The 27750-nt window shown below is 30.4% G+C and overlaps 2 protein-coding genes across 2 annotated transcripts; one reads left to right on the top strand and one right to left on the bottom strand.

Moving 5' to 3' along the window:
• The first annotated feature begins 12747 nt into the window (after positions 1-12747).
• Positions 12748-14191, top strand: LOC125594199 (early light-induced protein 1, chloroplastic-like). Its single transcript, XM_048770496.1, has 3 exons — positions 12748-12992; positions 13078-13179; positions 13724-14191. The coding sequence occupies exons 1-3, from the start codon at positions 12849-12851 to the stop codon at positions 14066-14068; spliced, it is 591 nt and encodes a 196-aa protein (XP_048626453.1). The 5' UTR covers positions 12748-12848; the 3' UTR covers positions 14069-14191.
• Positions 14192-24077: 9886 nt separating this feature from the next.
• Positions 24078-26848, bottom strand: LOC106455062 (heat stress transcription factor A-6b-like). Its single transcript, XM_013897112.3, has 2 exons — positions 25843-26848; positions 24078-25140 (listed from the first exon to the last, which is right to left on the bottom strand). The coding sequence occupies exons 1-2, from the start codon at positions 26197-26199 to the stop codon at positions 24274-24276; spliced, it is 1224 nt and encodes a 407-aa protein (XP_013752566.1). The 5' UTR covers positions 26200-26848; the 3' UTR covers positions 24078-24273.
• Positions 26849-27750: the final 902 nt, after the last annotated feature.

Raw genomic sequence — 27750 nt, 5'->3', positions numbered from 1 at the left:
ACTCACGAAGCCCATTAGATATACACGACCTTCATTATAACATAGACCAATTGGGTATCATCTTTAAGTAAAGTAACGAAGCTCATTAGTATAATTTTTTTTCCAGTGGGACCCACATATTGTTGACATGGTTGATTGCTGCAATTTTAGTGGCTGATTTTCTGATCTGATGTGTCATAGTTCAGAAGGCTTCTTATTCACCTTTTAATAGTGTTAGATGAATAAATATTTAACTTTTGAAATTTCTACAGCATTTAGAAAAGGGAAATAATGTTGTTTAATTTTGTCTCAAAACTAAGATTAATTATAAAGTAGTTAATAAAAGAGGCCATTGCATAACAGGCCCTAACATTATTTTTTAAATTATTTCCACGAAAAAAGAACAGAAAATCTAAAAAGTTGTCACTCTTTCATAATAATCTCTTTTGCATGGTTAAATTGTTAATTTCATACTTTTTTAGGTTTCTATTGTTGGTAAACTAAAATGTTTTTAAAATTTTTATAGCAAACAGGTAAAGAAATAAATTTAAACCTTTTAGCTGTGAAATGTTTTTAAAGAATTTTTCATTGTAACAAATAACTACTAAATAAATGGAAAATGATAAAAACAAAATTACACTTTTGGTCAAAAAAATCATTCTTATCAATTTTAAAGTTTGTTTCATAAAAGGTTTTAATTCATACATTTTATTGATCATTTTGATATGTTTACAAACGTTAGGATTAAAATGGGAATACAAATAAAAAAATTGATATTTTTAAATGAAAACGGCTGTTTTTATTTACATTTCCAGTAATAGCTAAATTGTGACTGTTATTGTCAATTATATGATGTTAGTTTGTTAAACTATTTATCCTGAAATTTGTCTAAAATTGTCACTGACTACATAAAAACTATGGTTGTGAATGGTAACAACGGATTAGGCGGTGCGTACTATATGGATAATATGATGTGATATACTTTAAATGGGGTTTTACGGAAAAACTTATATAGCGAGTAAATGAGTTGTTAATAAAGTTTGCATGGTAATAAAGTAATATGCGGTGCAGAAGAAATATTGAATTATAGAAATAATAGATAACATTAAATATAATATTATTTTTAAAATAAAATAGTTTATTATAACAAAAATTAAAATTTTAAATTATTAATAAAATTATAAGATTTATATATTATTTATAAGTAAAAAAAATCGTTTTTAAATTTAAATTTATAATTTTAGAATATATAAATGTATAGAATTAAAATATCGTGTGCAATATAGTAAAACATATTATTAAAATTTTAATTTATAATTAGCATATAGAAATGAATAGAATTAAAACATCTGGCACAATTAATAAATTTTTAAAACATAGTTATATTCTCTGATAAAATTAACACATAAATAGTTTCAAAAATTTATAAAATTAAAATGATATATCCCTTATATACTAAAGCACGAGTCACTCAACCAATCAAAGTTTGCCATATGGAAATTACATTTTTCAAAAAAAAAATTAAAAAAAAATTAGACAACAATTGATTTCATCTCTATTCTCAACGTAAACAAAGAACAGTTTTTTAATTGTTTGCCACGATCTCCACCATCCTACATTAAAATCAGTTATGCAGCGAATTTGCTTATAAAATGGTTTCGAACTGTTAATTTCTCCCATGAAGTAACTAATGCTTTCATCTCTCTCAGAATTTAATTTTGATATCGGCAAGATCCTATCTTCTTTGTTTTTCTTCTCTGGATGAATCTTCAGTCTAACGGTGGTGTATAGTTTCGTAAATGAATAAGTGATAAAATATTTTAAGTCGTAGCAATTAACTATGTTCTGTTGTGCAGTTTGAATTCCTTTTGTTTTAATTCTTTCTTCTTTTTTTTTTGCAGAGGAATCATCAGTGTTCCCACATATTACACGAAGTTGACAGCAACTTACATGAAGACTCTCCCCGTTCATGTTTTGATTAATAGGTCAGATGCAAAACCTTTCAACTTTTTTGTTTGAACATTACCTTTCCACTATTGAAAGAAGAAATAAAACATTACCTTTATCTCTCAAGCATTTTTCTATATTTCATTTTCTTTAAAGCAATCAACATGTCAGTAGGAGAAAGATATCAAACTATTGTTTCTGGTTTTGAGTAGAAGCTAATCAAAGAGTGGCTGAAGAGCCTGATAAAAAATTTGTCCAAAAATAACCCACTAATAAATTCAATAATAATTGCAAAGAAATTCTTATTAAAAACTGAGTATGAGTATCTATTTACATTTCATTTCATCTGAAAATAAAAATAAACAAATGCATATGATTGTAACTGGTTCTTTCACGCTGTGATCTTTTTAATAACAAATATAATCATATATAAACTTAAGAAAAATACAAATTTATGTCTTCTTTAAATAATTTTTTTGAAAAAGAAAAAAAACTGATTAATTAACTAATATTATTATTTAAAGAAAAAAATACAAATTTATGTCTTCTTTAAATAATATTGTTTGTCATTGTTTATGGATTTATATTTTAGTTACTTAATAAGTATGTTGGCTTTGTTTTTCGTGGTCTATTACAAGTTGTGCATTAACATAATTTATTTATTCAAAATTTGTTATTTTCCCAGTTTCATTTGTAACCATTCATTCTATCAATGTTTTGTTCATAACTAATAATACTATAGTCAATATTTGATTCAGATACAAACATCTGTGTTCAGTTAAAATTTAGATTGGAAAATGTTAAGGATTATAACTATGCCCATGCATAGCATGGGCCAAAATACTAGTATCATGTATATATCTGCTGTTTTTATTTACATTTTCAATAATAGATAAATTGTGATTTTTTTGTCACCTACATGATGTTAGTTGGCTAAACAATTTATACTGAAATTAATCTAAATTAATTATTACTACATAAAAACTAAGGCTCAGCATGGAAACATCGGATTAGACGGTGCGTACTTAGCGGGTAATAGGATGCAATATATTTCAAGTGCAGTTTTACGAAAAGTGCATATAGCGGATAAATTAGTTTTTAATAAAACTTGAATGGCACCAAAGAAATATGAGGTTGGAAAAAATATTTGGATGATAAGAAATTAAATAATTTAAATATAATATATAAATATTTTTTAACCAATTTTTTTTATTATATTATTTATGAATCACAAAAATCAAGTTAAATTTTAAATTTATAATTTTAGCTTAATGAATATATATAATTCAAAAAATAATCATGTGCGATATAGTTAAACATATTTTTAAAATTTTAATTTATAATTTCATCATATAAAATTTATAGAATTAAAAATCATGCACAATAATAATTTTGTTTTAAACATAGTTATATTATCTTATAAAATTAACACATTTATACAATTTAAAATAAATAAATAAATATATATATATATCATGTATATATCTACACAAAATCGAAAATACCATCTAAACGCACCATTATTAAGTTAAGTGCATTTAAAAAATAAAGAAAAAAGTTTGAAGCGTGGTTTTAATGATTTGACTGTCTCACATATTTCATTTCTTTTATTGAATGGACATATTTATATTTAACTTTTCATTCTGAGTGTGAAATACTTTAAAAATTCACGGCCTAAGTATGGTTTGGTCAACCATTGTAGACTACAGTCCAAAATAATATGTAGAAAAACTCAACTAGTGAAAATAATTTTTTTTGGTCAAACACATACAATTGAAAGATTTTTTTAATTTTTTATAAAAATAAATAAATTACCAATATTTTATTTATGGTAGAGTATAGAAATTAAGATATTGATGCGATCCAAAATTTAATTGAAAGAAGAATGATAAATGAAAGAAGAAATTAAGATATTGATGTGGTAATATATATTTTCAGCATAGTATTTAACACTAACAAAAACGAAAACAAAGAAAACATTTCGAAAACAACATACAATAAGTATCAATGAATATTTAGAAGAGTACCGTAAAATCATCCAAACCAACACACAATCATCCATAAAGAGGACGCCTTTCGATCTTACCACCGAAATACTCTTAATATTATATGTGATATTAATTGCAAACTCTCGTTGTGTTTTGAAACATGGGAGTCCTTACTTCACACTCCAGATTAAGGATTCACATTGTTTCAAAACGCAACGAAAAATAGCAATGGATTTTGCAGGTAATCTTTAGAGTATCTCAATGATGTGATCGATAGGAATAATCTTTGTGGAAGATTGCATGTTAGATCAAACGATTTCATGGTAATCCTCTGAATTGTCCACATACGATTTTTGAACTGCTTCTTTGGGAATTTTCTTGTTTTCATTTTGGTTTGTGCTGAATACTGTAAAGACAAAATATTTATCATAATATATTTGATTCATTTTTCATCAGTTAAATTTTGGGTCATAATAACATCATGGTTTTCAAATTCTACCATAAATGTTATTTATGTATATTACTGTTTACTACTGTATGTATCTACAAATAATATACAAAATATTTATGTATAAGTACGAAGAAACTACTCAGCAATCATGACGGCCGACAGATGGGAACCACACGAAGACTTCCGCAATAAAATAACAAAATTCTCCATCAACCAACCAATCAAAGTGTTAGTATCATTCAGGAGATGGCACTACCAAGGCAAGTGTCGTCACCACTCTACCAATGAAGAGGGGCACAAGTGATTTCACTGTCTCATATTCTCTACAAAACTCTCTAAAGCTTTCATATTTCAAGTTTTTAGTTTTTTTTTAAATTTTACTTATGTAATCTCATATTAGACTTTGAATTCAAATCCAAAATAATTAAATCAAGTCTATATACTGTTTAAAATTTTCAAGTTTATAATACAACAAAATTGCTATCTTAATACAAGAATATAAAGTAAATGGTATCCGAGCCAAGGATTACTCAAGTTCGTAAGAAACTTTTATGAATATTTTCAATTCCAATGCAACTTGTTTAAAACTTTTCAAAACAAAGTTCTGTGAATCTAATCTACTTTAAACCCATATAGAGAGATTTTTTTCCTACTATAAAAACATTCTCCTTGTAGGTGTTCCAGGCAGCAAGTCCTAAAAAATGCAGTAAGCCCGTTTGAAGCCGCAATTGTGTCGACATAGAACAGGTTAGTATTCCTTTGGTATGAGTTCTAGTTTAGATTAAGTCATGGCGTCTTCGTTTAGGAAACTTTTAAATCAAAACATGCATCAACTTCTGCATCATATGCAACAATTAATTCAAGAGAAATTATGTCAAAAGTAACATCTTTTAATCAAGAAATATCAAAAGATCAGTTACCCCATATCAACCCAGAACATATATATCAAATAGGAACTTTTGATTTTAAAACTCCTTATTAAATAAAAGAACATGAGAAAACTTATCTTTTCAAAACGAATTTGAAGAAATTAAACTATTATCATCAATAGCTTTAGATAAATATAGACACAAAGGATTTAATTAAGTCCATTTTGGTCTAACACAAATTTATATAAAAAAATAATAAGAACTGGAATATATTCACCAATACTTATGTTACTAAGAGATAAAACTCTACTAAAATTTGAAGACTCGCTTGTCGGAGCAGTTCAATCCAATTTATGCAATGGACAGTATATTTTAATTGTGCTCCTAATTTCCAAGTAAGTTTAGAGCATGGACAATGGTAGATATCATCTAAGTTTCTTAAAAACAAAAAAAATATTAGTTTTTAACATATTAATTAGATTATTATTGTTATGGAAATGTGTATTTAATAGCCTTGTGCCACAGTTTTGATGGGTATGTTAATTTTTTTTTGTAGAGTATCTTTGCAAGAAACCATTTTCCACATTTCTCTCTCTCTCTCTCTCTCTCTCTCTCTCTCTCTCTCTCTCTCTCTCTCTCTCTCTCTCTCTCTCTCTCTCTCTCTCTCTCTCTCTCTCTCTCTCTCTCTCTCTCTCTCTCTCTCTCTCTCTCTCTCTCCCTCACTTTTAGTTTTTTTTTTCTTACAGTTTGATTTATTTTGAAGAAACTCTTAAAAACCTCCCGTTAAGGGTGCCTTTACATGACCCAACAATACTCAATAATTTAAATTTCAAAATGAAAGATATGAATATTTATTACTCTACCGAGTCTAATTTAAACAATCAACTTCAGAATTTAATCCAAGATGTTTATTACAAGATAATAAAGGAGAAACAACAATTTTAGCCGTCATAGTAAATATACTCCAACAGACACACACACACACACCTAAACAATTAAAATGTGATGAAATAACTATTCCAGATCAATGAAAAATTGAAATTACTCAACGCCTAAAAGTTTTGAACAACAAAAATATTTCAAAAATAATTGACCAAAGAGACTGAAATATATTATTACAATTCGGATCTTATAGAGATCCACTTCCACCTAGACTTAGTTCATATAATTCAAGAGCCTTTTCTGAATATTGTACTGGTCAATCTAATGCAGATTTGGAAACAGAAAGTGTAAACCAAAATATTAGACAAGACAATTCAATTAGATTTAAAGCACCCGTAGCTGAACCGAAACAAAATATATATCCAGTTTTTCCTACACCATCAAATTTTAATCAATAAATGTCATAAAAATATTAAATTGATAAGCAATATATTAAAGAATGCTTTTTTTCAAAAGAAAACAAGAAAAACGTAACTGGTATTTTAAAACACTTTTTAAACAACAAAATATTGAATTTAGAGAAAATGGTATAATTGTATGATATTAAAAAAAACAAATATTCTGTTTTTATATGGTTTGAAACTTATACAATCACACATAATATCAAATATCCATTTAGAACAATAAATTAATAAAATTGAATTAATTCATACACCATTAAAATATTTAAAAATAAATACATCAAATCGACAAATAATAGCATAAGTTTTAAAAATGAGCCGATAAAGGTGATAGAGACCCGGTAGTCTTACAAGATATTAAAGTAATATATCAACAAAATAATAATCTAAACTATTTATTGTACACAATTTATAAACAAATAGACAACATAGACAATAAACTAAATAATAATGAAAATAATAAAATAAATCAATTTAACCAAAATACTCAACATCCATTTTCATCTACAACTTCTCGAATCTTTAAACCGATAATAACTCAAATTAATTTTCTGAGAATGAAATCCTAAAATCAGTTGCGACCAGATTAGATAAACTAGATAAAAATAAAGGAATAAATATAATAGACGAAAATGATAATAAATCTATCCAAACATCCTCACAGTCAGAAAATGATAGTCAAAAAATAAATCGAATAAAAAATAAAATAATGAGATCTAATAAACCTTATTATCAACAACATACTCCACCCGATCTACTATTTGAAGAACACCATAAATATTCTAATAATGTATATAATGGAGAAAATATATATGAATGGAATATTGATGGATGCTCAGAATCTGAAATAATGAATTTCAAAAAATGGGAATGGCCATGATAGCACTTAAAGCTAGAGGTATTACTGATAAACAAGCATATGTCATGTTAATATCTGGATTTAATGGAGCATTACAAAATTCACTTATCACTATGTGAAATAAAAAGAGAAGAAGACAAAGATGGTCTTTACACAGAAGTAGAACATTAAAATGCAGTAGAAGTATTAATCCATACTTTAACAATGCATTTTGTTGGTAATCGAGCAGAGGAATTAGAAAGTAAAAAAAAATCTTATTAACAAATTTAAGATATCTGACAATAGGAGATTTTAAATGGCATAAAAGTATTTCTATAACCAACATATTCCAAATAAATGATTGTAATCAACCTTTCTAGAAAGGACGGTTTATCTCAGGATTGTCGTTTTTTTTTGCAGAAAAAGTAATCAACAAATTAAAATATTATTCTGGTAGACAACCTATCTCCTGGAATACAATTACATGCAGTCAACTATTTGCATTCATAAAGAAGGATTAGCAATATATCAAGAACATAAAGATAAAATAATGTAATGATAAATTCAAATTTAAAGTAACCATGGGTTCCTTCTGTGAACAATATGGTTATAATAGACTTAATCCACCATCAAGAGTCAAACGAGTAAAATATAGACAAGGAAACCATAAAATACAAAAAATTATCAAAATATAAAAATTGCAACAAAAAACCAATTAATCAATATTATTCAAAGAATAATAAAATATACAATCAACAAATGCACAAAATAGTATGTTGGAATTGTAAAAGACCTGAACATAGATCCACATAATGTAAGAAGAAAAAAATAAATGAAATATTTCAAGATTAACTAAACTATTAGTATCAGAATCGAAAATATCTGAAGAAACAGATAGTGATGATCCGATAACGAAAAATAAAAAATTCAAGTGAAACTTCAACAAAATGACAAGAATTGTCTGACAAAATACGAGAGGTGATGCATTCCTAAAATACCGTCCTTTGAAAGTGTTCGGTTTCTCTATGAATCGCCAAAGTTGATTCCCTAGCATAGCTGCATTAAAATCTGTTAGGTCTTTAAATCCTAAACCCCCTTCATCCTTAGAACTGCAAAATTTATCTCATGACTTCCAATGCATACCTCTAGTATTCCCCTTCGACTCCACCAAAATTGTGCACCGCACTCGTTAGCTTCTTCATAAACTTTTTTGGAATGCGATAACAGGACATTACATGGTTTGGCAAAACCGTTACCACAAATTTGATGATCACTACCTTTCCCCCTTGGTAAAAAACTTAAAAGTCCATTCATTTACTCTATTATTTAAACGGTCGTGAATAAAATCAAAGACTTGTGTTTTTGATCCTCCCAAAGTCAGGAATTTCCCAAATATGATCCAATCCTGCCTAGATTTTGTATTCTTAAGATGTCCCATAGATCATGTCGGTGGGATTATTCAATATTGTGCACAAATTGAATTGATGATTTTTCAAAGTTTATTTGCTTACCCGATACCTTTTGTATTCTTTCAGAATCTTAAGTATTGTCTAACATTTCTTTGTGCTTTGCAAAAGAAAAGACAAAAATGGCACTAGTGGAAATAACCTAAAAGTACAATATAAATTACCATGCGCAAAAATATGTAATCAAGGATATTTCTTTAAAAATCAATTTATCCTAGTTAAAAACCTAACACAAGAAGTAATATTAGGACCCCATTTTTACGCAAATATACCCATTTAAAATGACTGATATAGGAATAACAACGAAAGTCGTTGGAACATAATTATTATTTAGATTTTTATCACAAACGAAAACTGAAGAATTTTAAATTTACAACAAAATACAATTAAAAAACCCCCATCAATTTAATAAAAGGAAAACAAAATCAGATTCAATATTTACAAGAAAAAATATCACATAAAAAATAGAAGAACAACTTAAAGCACCATATATAATAACTAAAATAAAATCTACAGAAAATGATTTGTTAAATCAAGTATGTTCAGACTTACCAAACGATTTTTGGGAAAAAAAACAACATATGGTTGAACTCTCAAATATAAATGAGGGGAATTGCAGCGCATATACATAAAAAAAAATAGAAATAAAGTTTATACCCATAACACTACTTTGGCTATGATATTATGTTTATATTCTGTATTAGTTGCATTTTTATCCTTGATACCATACGCGCGCACCACATGTTTCTTCTTCTCTCTGTTTATAATTTTATCTATTTTATCTCTGATCATTTCACTTTCTTCCGCTTTAATAACATCACCACAATCGCCGTTGCCAATTATTTCATTCTTCTACACCATACACGTTTCCACCATTTTTGCCATCATCTGCACTGTTTTTGCTTCCATTGCCGCCGTTGTGGATTGTATGATCCTTCACCACCATCACCTCTTCCAATATTGTTGCCACCGTCTCTTCTACTACCGCTGCCGCTCCCTGTGATCTCTTTACCTTTTTCCACCGTGTCTTTTGAATTAATATTTGTAGTGGACATATCATCAATGTCTAAGCAACCCGATATTTTTGTGTCTTATCTGAAATCAAAACCACTGTTTAGTTTTCAGATCTGTTTAGAAGGGGTTAACGGCCAAAACGACGAGAAACGTACTATCTGAGAAAAGTTAAGAGTAAAAGGGTTATCTCATATATTATATGAGAGCACTAAACAGTATAGTCACGCGGAAGATGCACTTGAAGTTGCAGTTAGGACGTATGCAGTTGAAAACTCCATATTTAACCTAACCTAACGCCCGTAGTAACATAGTTGCTGATTTCCCTTCTGTTTAATTTTGTTCAGCTTGTTTGGATAAAAACACCCAAATCTGATGTTACCATACTATATTGAATATAGTATAGTCGTATGCTAGTCTTTTTCCATACATGGACATGCGTGCATATATGTTCTCCTCTTTGGTGAACATGCCAGTTTTTTTGTAAACTTGGTTCCTAGTACGGTTGCTATGTACGTTACCACTATCCTTGATCCTCTTCCCCAAATTGGTAAAGCATTATTGGCATACACCGAATTAACAAGCTTATATGTTTTTGTCGAGTATTCTAAACTATGTCGTAAACATGTATAGCATAGTTACATAATTTATGAAACCCATCCTTGTAACTGATTAAATCATTTATGTGCCTATACTATATGATATGTAGTATAGTATGACAGCTTTAGCTTTGGAGTGTCGATATTATGCACACGCGCATGGAAGGAGATTTCGGTCAAATTTGTGTATAAATTGTTCCATCCGTCCTGAATTATTGTAGTATGTATTTATTCTTCATTCATTTGCCTCTTATGAATATACATCAAATTCTTCCTATAAATGATGACATTGTAAAAAGTAAAAAAAAAGATCTACTAAATAAAAAATTAATAAAGCCATCCAAATCTCCTCGGAATTGTTGGGCCTTTTACGTAAATAATCAAGCTGGAAAAGAATGAGGAATACCATGATTAGTAATCAAATATAAACCACTTAACGATGTATTACAATGTGAAAATCAAATAAAATTGATACTTTAATTTTGAAGATTCATAGCTATTAGTTAGAGATATTCATTGAATATGATAAAACGTAGAAAATATTTATTTGTAATAGTGTTTTCAGAAATTTTATTATATTTTTTTTAAATGAAAGATAAATAATAAAATTGATTTTTGTTTAAATGTAACAAACAATCCGATTTTTCTTTATTTAACACATATATAATTCCGGTTCACAGTTTAACTTGATCTGATTGCCCGTTCAGTTCTGATTTAAAACACTGCTCAAAACACCTTAATCTACATGTTAACTAATTGCTAATATCAATAATGTCCCTTTACTATACCTCAGACTGTAATGTTTACATACAGAATCATTTTATGTTTGCTATTATTTTTTGGTTATGACTCAAGTCTAAAATATTTCTGAAAACTTCAAAATATATAAGGATATTAACGTTTTGGAGAGAAAATTGAAGACCTTAATTATAAGAAAATTGTTACATCTTAGAAGAAATTGACGGAGCTACGATGGGCCACGTAGTAAGAGACAGAGAGAGAAATGATCACGGTCTCGGACGGAATAAGCATGGGCGTATATGGATCCAACTTAACTAACTTCCAGAAGCAAAAAGAGATGTGTAATGAATGAAACCTCATGTTACAGAAACGAACGTAATGTTATGAAGTTTTGCTGTGAGCCACATGATTTTGGCATTTTTGGGAGAAGAGAATCTTTCTACGTGTTTTACCAAAACCACTAGGCAAAAAATGTAGAAGAGGAAGTTGTGACGAAGAAGAACGCCACGTCATTGACTAATTGCTCTTTTTCATTCAAAAGTTTTCATTTTATGCGTGGGGCAATCTAAGGCAACGTGGTTCTTCAAATATCGCAACTTCATTTTTCACTTTTCTAGCCTACGTGTTTCTTTTCAGAGCGGCCAAATACTACTCAGTTGTCTTAAATAAATAAGCAAATAACTTTGACGTCCGAAAATGTTGGATTATAACTTATAAGATAATAAGCATGTTCATTTTCCATGACTATGAAACGTATACATAGGTTATGTTCGTTTGTATGCCGCAGCAACATGCAATTTATGACAAAAAGAATTATTTATTTATTATCGCAGGTTTTGTGATTTGTGTAATCTGCGTCAATTTTTTCCATTTTAACCGCTATATTTTCCAGCGATTTGAAATAATGATTTGCGACTAGTTTCGCATTGCAAAACAGCGAAATAAACATGTGATTTATGATTTACAATTTAATCTCGCGATAACAAAATGAACAACAATCTCCGATCAATCTCAAGTCGTATGCCACATATACGGCCAGGCTAGTTTTGTGTAGAAACATTTTTCAATAGACGATTTCCTAAACTAAACGAAATTCGATTACTAAACATGATGGAGTCAGTGTCGGCAATTAGTCAATTTCGAACATTGAAAACTAAATTTTAAACTCAAATATAATACAAAATTCTATTTTTGATAAACGCTATTTGAAACTATTTCTCTAGCCTATTTATTTGTATACCAGTTAATATTTCATTGTGTGTATGCCGACAAGCATCTTCGCTTAAACACTCACACTAAACTTAAGTCACGTGTGTCATAGTTCGTATAATTATTATAACAAACGAAAGCAACGGCTAAGATCTATTTCTCATGTGTTATCGTTTGACGATTTGTTATTATAATTTGGAGAAATAACTAATCAAATGGAAGGCTAAAAATTAAAGAAGGTTCAGGAAACAACTCGACCTATCATTTCTCATCATCCTCTCCTATAAGTAGATACGTTGATCCTTCATTAATCATATCAAGCTTCTACTGAAGATCCAACTTTAAGTTTAACCTTTGTTTCATACTTCAGATCCTCCTCTTTCACTCAAACACTAAAATCTTTAGAAATGGCAACGGCGTCGTTTAACATGCAGTCAGTCTTCGCTGGTGGATTGACCACTCGCAAGATCAACACAAACAACCTTTTCTTCGCCGGAAACTTCCCTAATCTCAAGAGGAACTTCCCGGTGGGAGTGAGATGCATGGCTGAGGTACATATACTTTCCTCAACTTTGTAAACCCAACGGTCACTCTGTTAATATGAAATCCTGACCGTCTGTTGTTTGACTTTTGCAGGGAGAACCAATGAAGGATGAGTCTACACCGTTGACATCGGCGGCTCAGCCATTGCCTAAGTCATCGTCCCCACCACCACCTCCTCCTCCTACTAAGCCAAAGGTATCATTTTTGTATATGTTAGTATCATTCTGGTTATTAGTTATTTTCTCTCATGTTTTTTTTTTTTGGGTAAAATTCTCTCATGTTTTTGTTATTTAGAAACAATTCAAAGCTCCTTTTGTTTCATAAAAGTTAAACTTTAAATAACCAACACTTAATATATCTTCTTTTTTTTGATAAAAGATATAACACTTAATATATCTTTGTGTTATGATTATTGTTAACTGTCTTGTAAATGTCGACCAGATAATTAAATACATCATTTATATATAATACTACGTTAAGAAGGAGAAAGGAAATTAATAAACTATGGATAGACACAAATTATAACCAATACTAGACATTAAGCAAAAGTATCTTCTAAAATACTTTTAAAAAGTTTTAAGTGTTTTAAAATACTTCTACATTTTAAAATACTTAAGACAAACCTTTCTGATAAGTACTTGAGACAAACTTTGTTTTGTTCTTAATTTCAAATTTATAACACACATCTTGGAAGGGTTATGAAGTAATGTGTTGATAATTTTGTGATGGTTAAATATAGGTGAGCACCAAGTTTAACGACTTGCTAGCGTTTAGCGGTCCAGCACCAGAGAGAATAAATGGCCGTTTAGCGATGGTTGGATTCGTGGCTGCCTTGGCAGTTGAACTTTCGAAGGGAGAAAACGTTTTCGCTCAGATCTCCGACGGTGGAGTCTCGTGGTTTCTTGGCACGACGGCGATCTTGACGCTTGCGTCCCTTGTGCCACTTTTCCAAGGCATCACCGCTGAGTCAAAGTCCAAAGGTTTCATGACATCAAACGCTGAACTTTGGAATGGACGTTTCGCAATGCTTGGTTTAGTCGCTTTGGCGTTCACTGAGTTTGTCAAGGGTGGAACCCTCATCTGAGGAATATAGTTTTGGTTTTGCCCCTGAATTCTGTAAAGTAAAATCTGGATTGCTTTTTATGTCATCATGTTAAGTAATAGTGATGTATGAAAAACTTTGGGTTATAAAACATATTTATAATTATCTTTGCAAAACAAGTAACATTCTTATAATCAGTAAATAGTGCTAACTTGATATCATTTAAAAATTTACAGATTCAAGAACTTGAAAAGGAATTCATATATGGGCAACAAGAGTTATGGCCTGTCATTTTAGTTGCAAACCTAACGAATAACACAGTACACCATTTCACGAATTATGCACTCTTGTATTTATTGGTCCATCAATTACATGTGTTGTTTCCAGCTGCTTATAGTTTTCAAAAAGACCAAAAGCCCAAAAGACCCGTAATTTAGTAGAGATTTAAGAGGTTATATAGGTTGTGAATCAAAAACGGCGGGTCATGCACTACTTGATCGGCTGCTGGGTGGATGCGGATCAACAAAAGTTTGAAGCAGACGGATGCGGATTGTAGATTATAAATGCTGAACAGACGCTGGTCAGCAAACATATTTAAAATCGCTAATATCCACCAAAAGATAAAGCAAAAATAATATTATCTAATTTAATTATACATATTATATAATGTATAAATATACTCATCAAAAATAATTTGTAATTTTAAAAATATATATTAATTTATGAAAATACTTAGTTTATATAATTAAAAAAAAACATTTTAACTAAAATATATATAAATTATTATTTTAATTTAATTATTTGGATTTGCCGGTTATAACCCGATCACTCAAGCAAGGCGGAAACAGATATTTTAAACTTCTGTTGGAAAACAATTTTGAAGAAAAAATTGCAATTCAGAAAAAAAATCAATGGTTTTTAATATATTCTTTTTCATTTCATATTAAATGTCATTTTGACATTTTTCACGGAGATAAAAAAAATTGTGTAATAGACTAATATATTTTTATTTAATGTGTGATTAATTAAATAAAAATAGTTTAAATAAAAGCTTATTGGTTGTTCAAAAGAGTAAAGGATGAATTTAATGTACAAAGTTACATTGAAATCATAGAATGTCATTTATTTTGGAACAAATTTTTTACCTAAAATGACATCTATCTATCTATCTATCTATCTATCTATGTATCTATCTATCTATCTATCTATCTATGTATCTATCTATTATTATATAAAGGGTTTGAATCCCTCTTAGGCCATCCAGCTCAGCATCCAGCTAGGAAACTCAGCCTTCTTCGCGCTGCCACATGTCCATGCTTCTCTGTGCGTCGTTTCATTTAAACGAAGGTGACACGAGTTGGGCTCTGGTCGTGACATGGGCTTTTTGTTGTTGGCCCTTTGTGTTTTGTTTTTCCAGAAGAGATGCGCCAACCCTAATCCCGAGAAGAAAAAAAACAACTCCTTCTTCCTCTTCGATGCGGCGGCGATGAGGGACTTTCGAGTTTCTTCGTTCTATCTGAAACGGTTCAATTAATGGAATCGAATTGACTGTCCTCTCCACGATCCATCCTCAATGGTTTGCAAAAGACGGTCTCAAAACGGTATAAATAGATGTGAGTGTTGCTCTCTTCTTACTCATACTCTCTTCGTAAATCTCATATCTTTCTAAGCGACTGTAATATGGCTACCAGAGTTTTCTTCTCAGATTTGAAGTCTGGCAGCAAGTGTTCATCCGTCGTCAAGGCGAGACTCTTGCGATACTGGGAAGCCCGGAATGTGAAACGCGGCGGCGAGTTGATGTGGGTTGACATGTTCTTGATCGACGTTAATGTAAGTTCTTATTTTTTGTTTGCTGTTTTATAAATTTTGGCTTCGATCATCTGTGTGAAGTTTGTTTTTAATTTTTTGTTTGCTGTTTTATATATTTTGGCTTCGATCATCTGGCTTGATTTGTTTCTGTGTTATGTCAATACGGTGCATTCGACCATAATGCAAGCCACCGTCTATGCTAACCGCCTTCAGAGATTCCGGTCTAAGCTCGCCGCCGGAAAGATGTTTTCTAAATTCTATATCCGGTTTTGATGTTGCCCGGTGTGCTCAGAATTACCGTCTCACCGACTCTCCTTTGCTTGGTTTATGTGGCCACCTTTTGTTAAGAATAGATTACTTTAACATTCTGGCAATTACATAATCAATCTGTTAACGAGACGACACAAATTTTAAATAATGATTCCACCTTTGCAGGCCTTGAAAGACAGCCTAGAAGAGTTCTGAAAAATCATCAGAGCAATCAGTGTTTGAAGCAAATTTACACAACCAGATAAGTAATCTATTTACTCAGGTATATAGCCTTATCAAAATCTCTAATCCTTTTTTCCACTCACTTTTAAAATTATAATCCATAAACATCAAAATCTGATCAAGCTATTGAATCCATATGTAAGTTAAACATCTGAAAGCTCAAGTTTTGTGATGAAGTTCTAAACCTTCTAAAGTTGAAAAGATATACATATAATTGAATTGGCCTTTGACTTTTAACAGTTTTTTTTTTGCTACTATTAATATCATTAAAGTGAAACAAGATTTACATCAAGATAATCTAATTTTAGTGTTGCCTAAAGAGCTTTCGGTTCTTCCTTGCAGAGATCTAGATACTGTTCTTGATATCGTGATCAATATTGTGAAAAATAGTTGCAGTGGAAGTGAGGTGTTGTTGTGAAGAACAATGTTACCCTGTTTCCAAATATGAAACACGACAGCTTGAGACACCATTTTCCGAAGGAGGAGCCGGTGCTTCCATCTCATAGTAGCAGCAGAAGCAGAAACAGTACTGACGTTGGAATTGTTGGCATGATTACTTCTGATCCATGCTAGCAGTTCTCACCAATTAATAAACATTTGCAATGATCCGCTTATACGTGAGAGAATCATACTCCATATCTGAGCTATAGTCACAGCTGAGAAGAAGGTGATCTATGGTTGCTGGATCCCGAGAACCGAGGTACCTTGCTGTTTGGCTGCGTATGTTTGATCTGAAAATATTTAAATTCGTATGTATACATACACAATTGGTACTATAATTGGTTTGTTTTGTGATACATTATTATTAGTTAATACAAAGAAGGGTCCATTTCCGTTGACCAAACATGTGAAAAACAAAGATGAACAAATGAATTGAACACAATAAAACTAACAACCTGACAAGAACATAAATTAAACCAAATGATCTAATCTTAAACAAATAGATCACAATATTTACATTCTCAAAATAATTACAAACATAGTCCACTATAACCACATCAACCGGTGAATTTGAAATATAGCTAATTGCAACTGAGAATGAGATCAAATATTTTTACATCAAACAATTTTAATTGAAAGGGAAAATAAAAAGTAAAAAATAGTAATCAATAAATAATGATTATCATATAATTTATAATCAAATTTTCAAATTAAAAGAGTATTAGACAAAATACATAAACTCAATATCAAAGTTTGACTATTGACAAGGTAAACTTGGGATGCCGAAGACAAGAGATAGAGACAAGAAATTCATCATGAATTTGAGATTCATCTCTTTTCATTTTTTTATTCTTATTCATAAAGATGGCCTGATTTGCTTGATTAAATATAAAGTTTTTTCCTTTGAGGTAGTTTGCTTTCGAGTTTGTCATTTAGTTTGGTTTTTGTCTAACTTTTCATTTGTCATGGCTTCTCATAAATTGGTTTGGAGGACAATAGCATTCAGTTGTTTGGACAATCACTATAATATATTTTTTTATCTAAAATACTTAAAAATTATTTGAATTATTCGAATTTTTATCAGAAAATCTAAAATCTGATATTAATGCGAAAAACTCTTCTTTTTTTAACCTTTTAACCCAAATTAATCGAAAAACCAAAACCGACCTGGAATAGAATGGGATCCAAAATTATTTTTGATATAAGCCGGTCTCCAACTTTGTTATCCGAACCAAACCGAAATCACCAAACCTAACCGAAACCGAACTGTACTTTCTAAATATCTAAACAGATTTTAAACCTCTAGAACCAAAGAATCAAACTGGAATAGAATAAAATACAGTGTATGCAAACCTAGACACAAAAAATCATAACAAAAATAATAATCTAGATTACAAGTAAAATATATTCCGCCCGAAGGGCGGGCCGACTCTAGTCTATATATATAAAGTTGGCTTTTCCCCTTCTTATGACATGTGTAGGGGGGGGGGAGTTTGTTGACATGTGTCCTCATGTTTGTTTTTGTATTTTAAATCTTTTTTCTTTTTGGATTATTGCAATTTGTTCCATCAATTTCTAATTATGTACTATCTAATCCTTTTCACACTTATTAGTCCCTAATATTCAAGAAATATATAAAATAATATAAATATATATATTTTTAATATTTAATTTATTTATAATAAAAATAGCATAAACTTTCACCATTTTATTATTTTTACTAATTTTTATTATTTCATTTACAAATTATATATTTATTTCACTATAAATATCATAAGATAATCAAACTAAGAATAAGAAACTAGAGCACCAACGCAAATAACCAAGAAAGCGGGTCAAAAGGAGAATAATAATCGAAAGGCCAAAGCCACAAAGAAGCGGGAACATATATGCCTAAAGCACCGGAAACACAATCAGTAGCTAAAAGGTAAGAAACACCTCACAAACTAAAACAAGAATATACAACACGGTCATGCAAGTGAAAAACCACAAATCTCTGGATAGAAGGGACCAAAGCTCCAAGAGACTAACTCCGCACACCTATACCAAAAAAAACATGGAAAGAAAAGAAACAACTTGAGGGAGGGAGAATGGAAGACAACCACCAAAAAATCAGAGACTAAACTTGAGACCAGAGATAACCTTCCAAGCTCATATAACATGCACGAACGAAAACATTATCCAAACCGCGAGTGGAAAACATGGTGAAAGGGAGAGCAACCAGAGATGCGATGAAAGTTTCAAAGAGATGCGAGAATAGAGAGGGAAAGGGAGACGAAACGAAATCAGCAAACTATGAATCCGTCCTCGAACTATGAAAGAGAGCATATATGTCAGAACACCAAAAACTATATCTTCAAAACCAAGACGAGCAGAGACTATTGACGGTAAGCCAACGTTGAGGAATACAACATCAAAAAAGACTAAACTCTGACCCAACCAAGAAGATGTAGTTTCTAACATCAGCTAAAATCTAAGGAAGAAGAGGAGCAGTCAATATTGACTGGAACAACCTACAATGCCGTGAGAATCAACCGAATAACTGAAAACTCATAAACCCGATCTACAACAAATACCATATAATCTCACAGGTGAAGAAGACAAGGAAGAACAAGAGAAATATGTAAGTCTTTTTCCGGTGATGGTGAGAACCACTGCACACCAGAAATGTAACGAAATACATAGACGGTGATGGCTCAAGGTCAAAATATAGGGAGAGGGCAAAAAAACATCTTAAAAGTTATAATTTTCAAAAATATGAAAAATATAATGCAATTTTGACGCTGAAACCTTTAATTTTAGAATCAACAAAGTTATTGAAATTCAATATTCTTTTATGTTAGATGTTCATTTCACTATTAACAAGTACTATACACACAACAACACATTATTCGAAAAAAATAAACACAAAATATATTAACCTATCATCTATTAGTACATAACACACTAAAAACACCAAATAATAGTTTTAACAAATAAAAACGACAACATAATTACATTATCTAAAAAATCATGTTTTTAGCAATAATAAAAACAATATTCTGCGTGAAGCGCGAACACCCCCTAGTTTATTATGAAACAGAGGGAATAGTATATAGCAAAGAAAAAAAGAAAGGGATGGATGAAGTTTGAGGACTTCAAAACAATGGCCTTATCTGAGGATGACCCTTTGATATTAAGGTCAGCCTTCTGGATTAGTTGGTTGATATGAATTCAGATCAGAAATGCAACAGATTAAGAAGTGAGAAAAACCAATTGCTAGCGAAATAAGTAAGGTTGATGGGCCTTGATATCCAAAAATTGGACTCATAGGTCTCACTGGAGCCTTCATTTTCTAAACCCACTTCGAAAATAACAGTGCTGTTGGCAGCATTACGAGCATAACCTCATCAGACGAGACCATTTCTCGCACAAGGGAATAAGGATTACTTATAAACAGATCTGCGTCTTGTTAAATCTGATGATTTCTGAATACATGTGTTCTTCTGGTCAAAATATATTTGGTATTTATGTTTTTTCTTAATGTATAATAATTAACTAGCTATAAATATTTGATACACATAGAAAAGTATAGAAGCCCAAATCAAACAATTAAACTGTGATATCATTGATACTTCTATAATCATAAATTAAGATTGTGAAAAAAATTGATGGTATTTCTAAAGAAAAACTTAACCGTATATATATACTAGGCATAGGTAGGTTTTCGGATTGGTTGGAAAATTTAAATAATTAGCATTAATTATCTAGAAACCGTATTTTAGTGTGATACGTTGAACCAATATTTATGTAAATGTTCAAAACTACCACAAACATATTTGGCAAGTTGTTTTCAATGGTCAAAATTATAGACTTGGTGACAAAGTATACTATTATCTTAAATTAAAATTACCATATAGAATTTCTTCAAAATTTTGTACCAAGTTTAAAAATTCGGTGGAAGCATTAACTTGGCGGAAACGTTTCTTATTTATTTAAACAGCCTGGTATAAAAAAAATTAATTTAAACTTACCAAAAGATCTTGATTCTAAAATTATGTATCACGAAAATTTGGTTCAAAATTTAGGATTTTTATTTTCTTCTAATGGTAATAATACTGGTAGTTTACGATTGATCCTCCTTCAGCTCAATTGAAATTAAAAAGAATATTTAAGCGATCTCAATCCGAAATAAGTAGTTGTTTTCTAATTAAAAATATTGTATTGGCAAATTTAAGATTTATATATGATGGAATTGTTTTTATATGTATACATTTTTTGGTTTTTTATATAAGCATATGTATGTTGGACCGATACATTTGGATATTTTCTTTTACTAAATTATCAGTAAATAAAATTTATATATTTTCGATTTTGAAGTTACACTAATTTTCAGAATATCAGATTTTTAACTTTCTTTTTTACAACATAAGATGGACAATTAAAATATTAAAAAGACAATTACAAATCGGATTAAGTTTATAATTTGAAGTATAGTTTGGTTATGGGCCCATTAAGAGAACAAAAAATTTTGCAGCCCGACAATTATTATACTTAAGGCTCAAACATAGAAAGATGATAATATTATTTGTTTGCAACCGATACTTTGTATAGGATGTAAGTTAGGTTAACATGATATATATCATTAATTACTATGAGTGGTCATTATTAATGTTTTCCTAGACTACGAAAAATAGTTAGGTAGGTGCCAAATCTTTTTCTTAATATTCAATATAAATTTCATAATTTAAGTTCTAAAGAATTGTGTTACAATAAAACAACTTAATATCAGATTGATATCTGAAGCCATTATTTTTTATTCGATTTTTTGATTCTTAATACAATTTGATTCGTAGAGAAATAGAATTTAGGAACTTGTTATGTTCTGGAATCAAAAAAGATATTGAAATGTCCTTTAGGTATTAATTAATTTGGAATAAGACTTTCTTTCTCTAAGCAGAAGCCTGGAGGCATTCCAGTCTTCCTTTTCCTTTCAGGACTTATCCTAAACGCCTGGCCCCTTCTTCTATCTTATCTGCTGCCTTGCTCCTCGGCTCCATACAGCTCTCCGCGCTCTTTCTTTCTGTGTGGGATGATGCCGGGGAGAGAAGGGAATGCGTCGAGGGGGCGAACAACAAAGTCTGCGTATTATGACAAATAAACAAATAAATCAAAGACTTTCTACAAAAAAAAAATTATTCATATATTTTTTATTTTAAAACTAGGTTTCGGTCAGTTGAGCTTGAAAATGACTATTCCTTCATTGAATTTTGTACTACTCCTTATATAAATTTTTGTATACGAGGAATGCCTGAGAACCGAACAATATTAATTTTTTTCTTTTATTAACAAAACAATTTTGAATAGCTGCATCTCTTTGCTATTTTTTTTTTATCAAAACGTCTATTTTCTATTAATAAAAAAACAACACTTAATAAAATCATTACTTTTCGATTTATAGGAAAAAACATGCAAAACTTAGGCCATAATATATAACAGACTTTGATTTAAATTGTTGTCCAAGTAATACGGAATAAGAGTATATCTTATATATATATTTTTAAAAGTTATTCTGTTATATCACATATAAATCAACCTTGATCCATTTAAAAAAAGTCTTATTTAATGAGATTGCCGAGTATTAATTTAATGAGATCACTGAGTATTAAGTTTATCATATCATATACATTTATATTTAGATTAGTATAAGTTTTCCTTTCAATTGAATTTTGGACTTACTAATTTTTAATTGATTCTTATGCTGCCACGTATGCAAAATTGACATCTTAATTAAGCGATACATAAACAATGTTGTTTTTAATTAAAACAAACTCTTAGTATACAGGGCCACAGGGGATTCTCATTTTGTATGACAATTTTTTTTTTTGCAAATTAAATATAACAATTTTAATCTGTAAGTTAAACTATCTATACGTTTCACCTGAGACCAATAAAGAGATCAGCAGACAGTAAAATTTAAGTAATCCAAAAGAAGTGTGTGAATCTGATATGGGCAAAAAATTTAAAAAAATAGCCTCTACAAGTAGCATGAAGAAACGAGAGATGGGGCGATGACTCAGTGAGTCATTGATAGCACGTGCTTACGCAATCTTAAATTCAACAGACAGCGACTGGAACACAATTTGCGTGACTCCCACTTATTACCATTGTCGTTTGCTTTTCCCTTTTCTGTCCATTCCTTAATTAATCATGTATCATGATTCATCCCCCAATCTACCATTTTGTGTTTGTTATTTTTATAGTATTTATAAACTTAGATTCATGATCTAGGTGTTGATAACTAGATTTTGTTCTTTTCAGCCACACATATATAATATTTAACATGTATTCTATTTTGGTACATAATCGTTGCACATATAGGTTACACAACTTAATCATGTTACTGCAGAGTGTATTCAATTTAATATAAGGTGCATATTATATGCTAGCAAGTTTATCTGCCAGTCTGTTGTGTCGTCGGAGTCTTATCCCGCAATTTGTTATTATGTCCACCATATAATCTCATTAGATTATCCATGGAGATGAGTTCTTTGGTTGCAGTTTCTTTCCATGATTATTATTGGACGATAATTTTCGACACCATAGATTACGCATTGCTGATATTTTGCTGATCGTTTTTGAAATGAATGTGTATTTAAGGATTTTAAACATTTAAATGATACCCTTATCTCGATTGCTAAAGTTTTGATAATTACATCCATAAAGCAAATTGGATCCGATGGTTGTCCATTTTGGTTAAATATTCTAGAGAATGATTATCATAACGGGATCAAAAAGGCCAGTCAATACTTTTCCATTTACGCAGTACGATACAAAAAATTAGTTACTTCTATAAGAAATACTAAGAATATATGTGAAAAGGGGAAAGTAAAGCCATATAGTTAAGTGTTAAAATGAAAAGCAGAACCGTGTTTCAGGGTTGAATTACAATTTTTTAACAAGTCGAGTGTTCTAAACTATTAGAGCTGCGAGTTATGAATTATTGTGGAAACTCCTTCAATATCGAGATGTCATCCACTAGTCCACCGTAATTTAGGTCACCAGTACGGTTTTATCTATGTTGGTTATTCTATATACAGTTGGATAATTGATTCTTTCTTGAAATTATTTGAGTATACGCATAGCAAATTAGAAAACAAATACATGTAGTTTAGTACTTTGCGTAGATTTACAACGAATTTCATTATTTTCCTATGAAATATAAAAATATCAAACACAAGATATTTTAGGACCATCTACATAGACACATATATGATCATTATATTCCTAAGAAGATAATGAATCTTTTGAATTAAATTTAAAGTTCAGATTATAATTCCAAGTTGCGAAGCATATGTTAAAATGTTTTATAAAACTTTATTTCCAAAAAAAACATCAAAAGAAACAAGAACAGTGATTTAACCCCATCAACAAGTTAGTCTATGACTCACCTAATTGAATAAAGCGCTTTCAGAAGGATACCAGATGATTCAAATGATTAAGTACTCTTTTCAAGTTGATCTCAATTAGTTTGAACTAGAACCCAAATAACCAAGTTGTTCAATGAGCACATCAACATTTTCTTCAACTCCTTCAAAATCAAAATTTTGACCTTCATTTAACATATCTTCCCAAAAACCCTCACCATAAATCTCATTGTTCACCTTTGGGTACCCTTCTTGTTCTTCTTCTTCATCTCTTTTCTGAACATCCAAGACTTCTTCTCTAGTAAACTGATCTCCAAGTCCTTGAATATGCATAGCAAGACTGTCCAACTCGGACATCTCGAATCCAGACAAGTCTCCATACATTTCTTGTTTCATGTACGCTGAGGAGGATCCAGCATCATTTCCATACCTTCCATAACCACCTCTAGCACCACCATCATCATCATCATCATCATAATCTTCCACAGTAACCACATTTCTTGTCCCTTGATCGATCGGTCTTTGTCTCTTCTTGCTGATTGCTTCTTCCATCTCCTTTCTTTTCTCTTTCTGCTCCATGAGTTGTTGAAGGAAATCAGGATTCTGCATTGCGCGGGCGAGGAAGCTCATCATTTGCTGTTGTTTTGATTCAGTTTTCTTGAGCTTCTCTTCAATCAATTTGAGATACACTTTGGTGCTTTGTTGTTGCTGTCTCAGTTTCACTAGCTCCATCACTAGCACTTGTTTGTCTCGTTTTAGGCTGTCCATCTCTCCATCTAGACCATACCTACCAACTTCTATGCAACAGTTGTCTAGAGAATGTTCTTGTGAGGATGATTGAGGTGGTTGTATTTGATTATTGCTACTTGTCTTTCTTCTCCTTATTGTCTTGAGGAGATGCTTTTGCCCTCTAAGAAACCCTTCATTTGCAAACTCCCACCGATCCGGATTCACTTTTCTGAAACCCTATTTATAATATTTTATGATTAGATTCAACCCCAAACTCGTCTTAATAAAAAAATAATTATTTCACCAAGCCAAAACAATTCATGAACTCTAATAATTTCATTCTCTTATCATATGTATTTTATGCAACTAGAGATGAGATAGAATCGTCACATTTCACTTCAATATTTGTGTATAAATATATATAGTGAGATAAACAACTTGGTTGCATATTATGTTGTAGAAAATTTTCTTTGGAGATTTGTAACAAACAAAGGTTCAAAATTTGAATAAGCTCCGTTTCAAGATTTCAAGAGATCTCTAGAAACAAAAAGAGACAATAGTACACAAGTGGGCTGTATAATATTATGTCTCGAGATTTTTCGGAGAACAGTGATGCCCACTTGCATTTATATATACACACACACTCACGAATCCTTCAAACAATCATGTATATAATAATTAACACTAATTAACTCTGATGATATCAAAAGAGACGCCGAAAAAAACAACAATCAAAAGCTAAGTCTCAAGAATTTGGTTCAAATTTTGACTGCACCACAGTGAATGAGGGAAAATTTTACATTAATCAAGCTTTTCGCACAAAAGTTGCTGTCACGATTTGATTGTGAGTTGTTAGATCTATTCAGATTCGTGCCATACACAGAATCATACACACACAGACACAGACACAGACACATAGATAGAGAGATTAGAACTTACATATGTGTTGAGCTGGCGAACAAAGCTAGAGAAGTTATTGTGCTTGAAGAATCTGGGGAGGAGAGTGGTGGAAAAAGCTTGTGGATCCCAGACAATGAAGCTGTTTTTGGCTTGGCTCCAAGACACAACATGGTTGGTTCTTGAATCTTCGACCAAGTCATATGTCTTTGTCAGAAATGGAGGTGGGCCTGATTCGTGGAGACCTTCTATTGGCTGTGGAGAGCTTGATGTTGTTGGATCATTTGGGACCATGGAGGTTGAATAGAGGTAAGAATAAGTTGAAGAAGATGGTGGTGATGGGGAAACAATGAATCCAGTAGGAAACTCCTCTTTTATGAATCTGTATGAAGGATCCATATGTGGTTTAAAAAGTTTAAATGTCTTGATGTGGTTTTATTTCACTAAATGTGAATTTGTAATAAAGGAAAATGTGAAATGCTTTAAGAGAAAACTGAAATTGAAAAGTTGAAACTTTGGAGAAAATTGCACAGAGAGATTGTGTTTTTGTGTGTGTTGGAGGTTTGGGGTCTGAAGAAGAAGTATATATGGAGAAGATAGGAGAGATGAGAGAAAGAAAGAGGGAGACACAAGGAAGCAAAAGGGTTTGTATTATATTCAATTTTTTAATGAACTTTTGGTGATGGATTCCTTCTTTATTTTTTATTTTTTAAAAATATATTATTTAAATATTTTCTTTTGTTAATTTGCGCTTTGTGTTGGCATCTAGATAGTTTGACATGCTGGAGCTAAAAGCAAATCCTGAGATATTTTCTATACTCCCTAATGTGATGAGTCACTCTTCATTTTTCTATACAAAATATGCAAGATCTTGATTAATAGCCTTAGCCTCTTATAAATATGTATTCGTGTTGCCTTGTGATTGGTGCAAGATGAGTATTTAGTGCATGTATTTACACCCGTCAAGATCCTTCTTATTTTACACAAACATATCCTTTTCAAAAAATTATTGAATGGGAACGTTATATTTATTCAAAACCGAAAACCTTATGCTAACCTTTTTTCTATATCTTCGACTTCAAATTAAGACTTGTATTTCAATCTGAAAGTAATCGAATAATAATATCATCTATCTTATTAAAACTCAAGTACAAAATTGGAGTGTTTGGAGACTTGAATAGGACTATTAAAAAATTTGGAGTATTTGGAAACATGGATTGCAGTCTTTTTTAAAAAAAAAAATTTTGTTTGAAAACAAGGATAGTAGTATTAAGAAAAAAAGTAATGGGCTTATGTTTTTTAAAAAAATTGAAAGTTATCTAGGCCACTTTTAAAATATACCAAAATGGGTCAATCTAATTGCTTAAATTTTTTTTTTCTAAACTAACCATAAAACAAAATTTAAACTTTATATACATATTTCAAATCAAAATAATAATTCAAATTTGATTTATATCAAAAATTGATTCAAAAATATACATATATTCAAAAATGGATTTTTACTAAACTATTTTTCAATAACCATTATAAAAAAATATTGTCAATATATATAAGAAAAATATAATACAAAGCCCAATTTAAAATACCAACTCAAATTATGGTTTTTATATTTCATATTAAGTTTTAAAAATATAATATATGTAATTATTTATATGATGGTATGTATAAAATACTATTAATTATATGATTACTTATATGATGGTACATATAAAATACGATTAATTATATGATGATAAAATACGATATATAATAATGACTAGGGATGGGCTTTTGGGTACCCATACGGGTTTGGTTCTGATCGGTTTGTATTTTGGGTTTTCAGGGTCAAAGATTTCAGCCTTATTAGAATGTTTCTAAATTTTGGTTTGAGTTCGATTTGGATCTTTGCGGGTTTGGTTTGAGTTTGGATAACTAATTTAGATTATTTTTAAAGTCTTAAATCATTATATA

This window comes from Brassica napus (assembly GCF_020379485.1).
Source record: "Brassica napus cultivar Da-Ae chromosome A5 unlocalized genomic scaffold, Da-Ae chrA05_Random_1, whole genome shotgun sequence".
Lineage (NCBI taxonomy): Eukaryota > Viridiplantae > Streptophyta > Magnoliopsida > Brassicales > Brassicaceae > Brassica > Brassica napus.
This window is presented reverse-complemented; position numbering and strand designations above follow the sequence as displayed.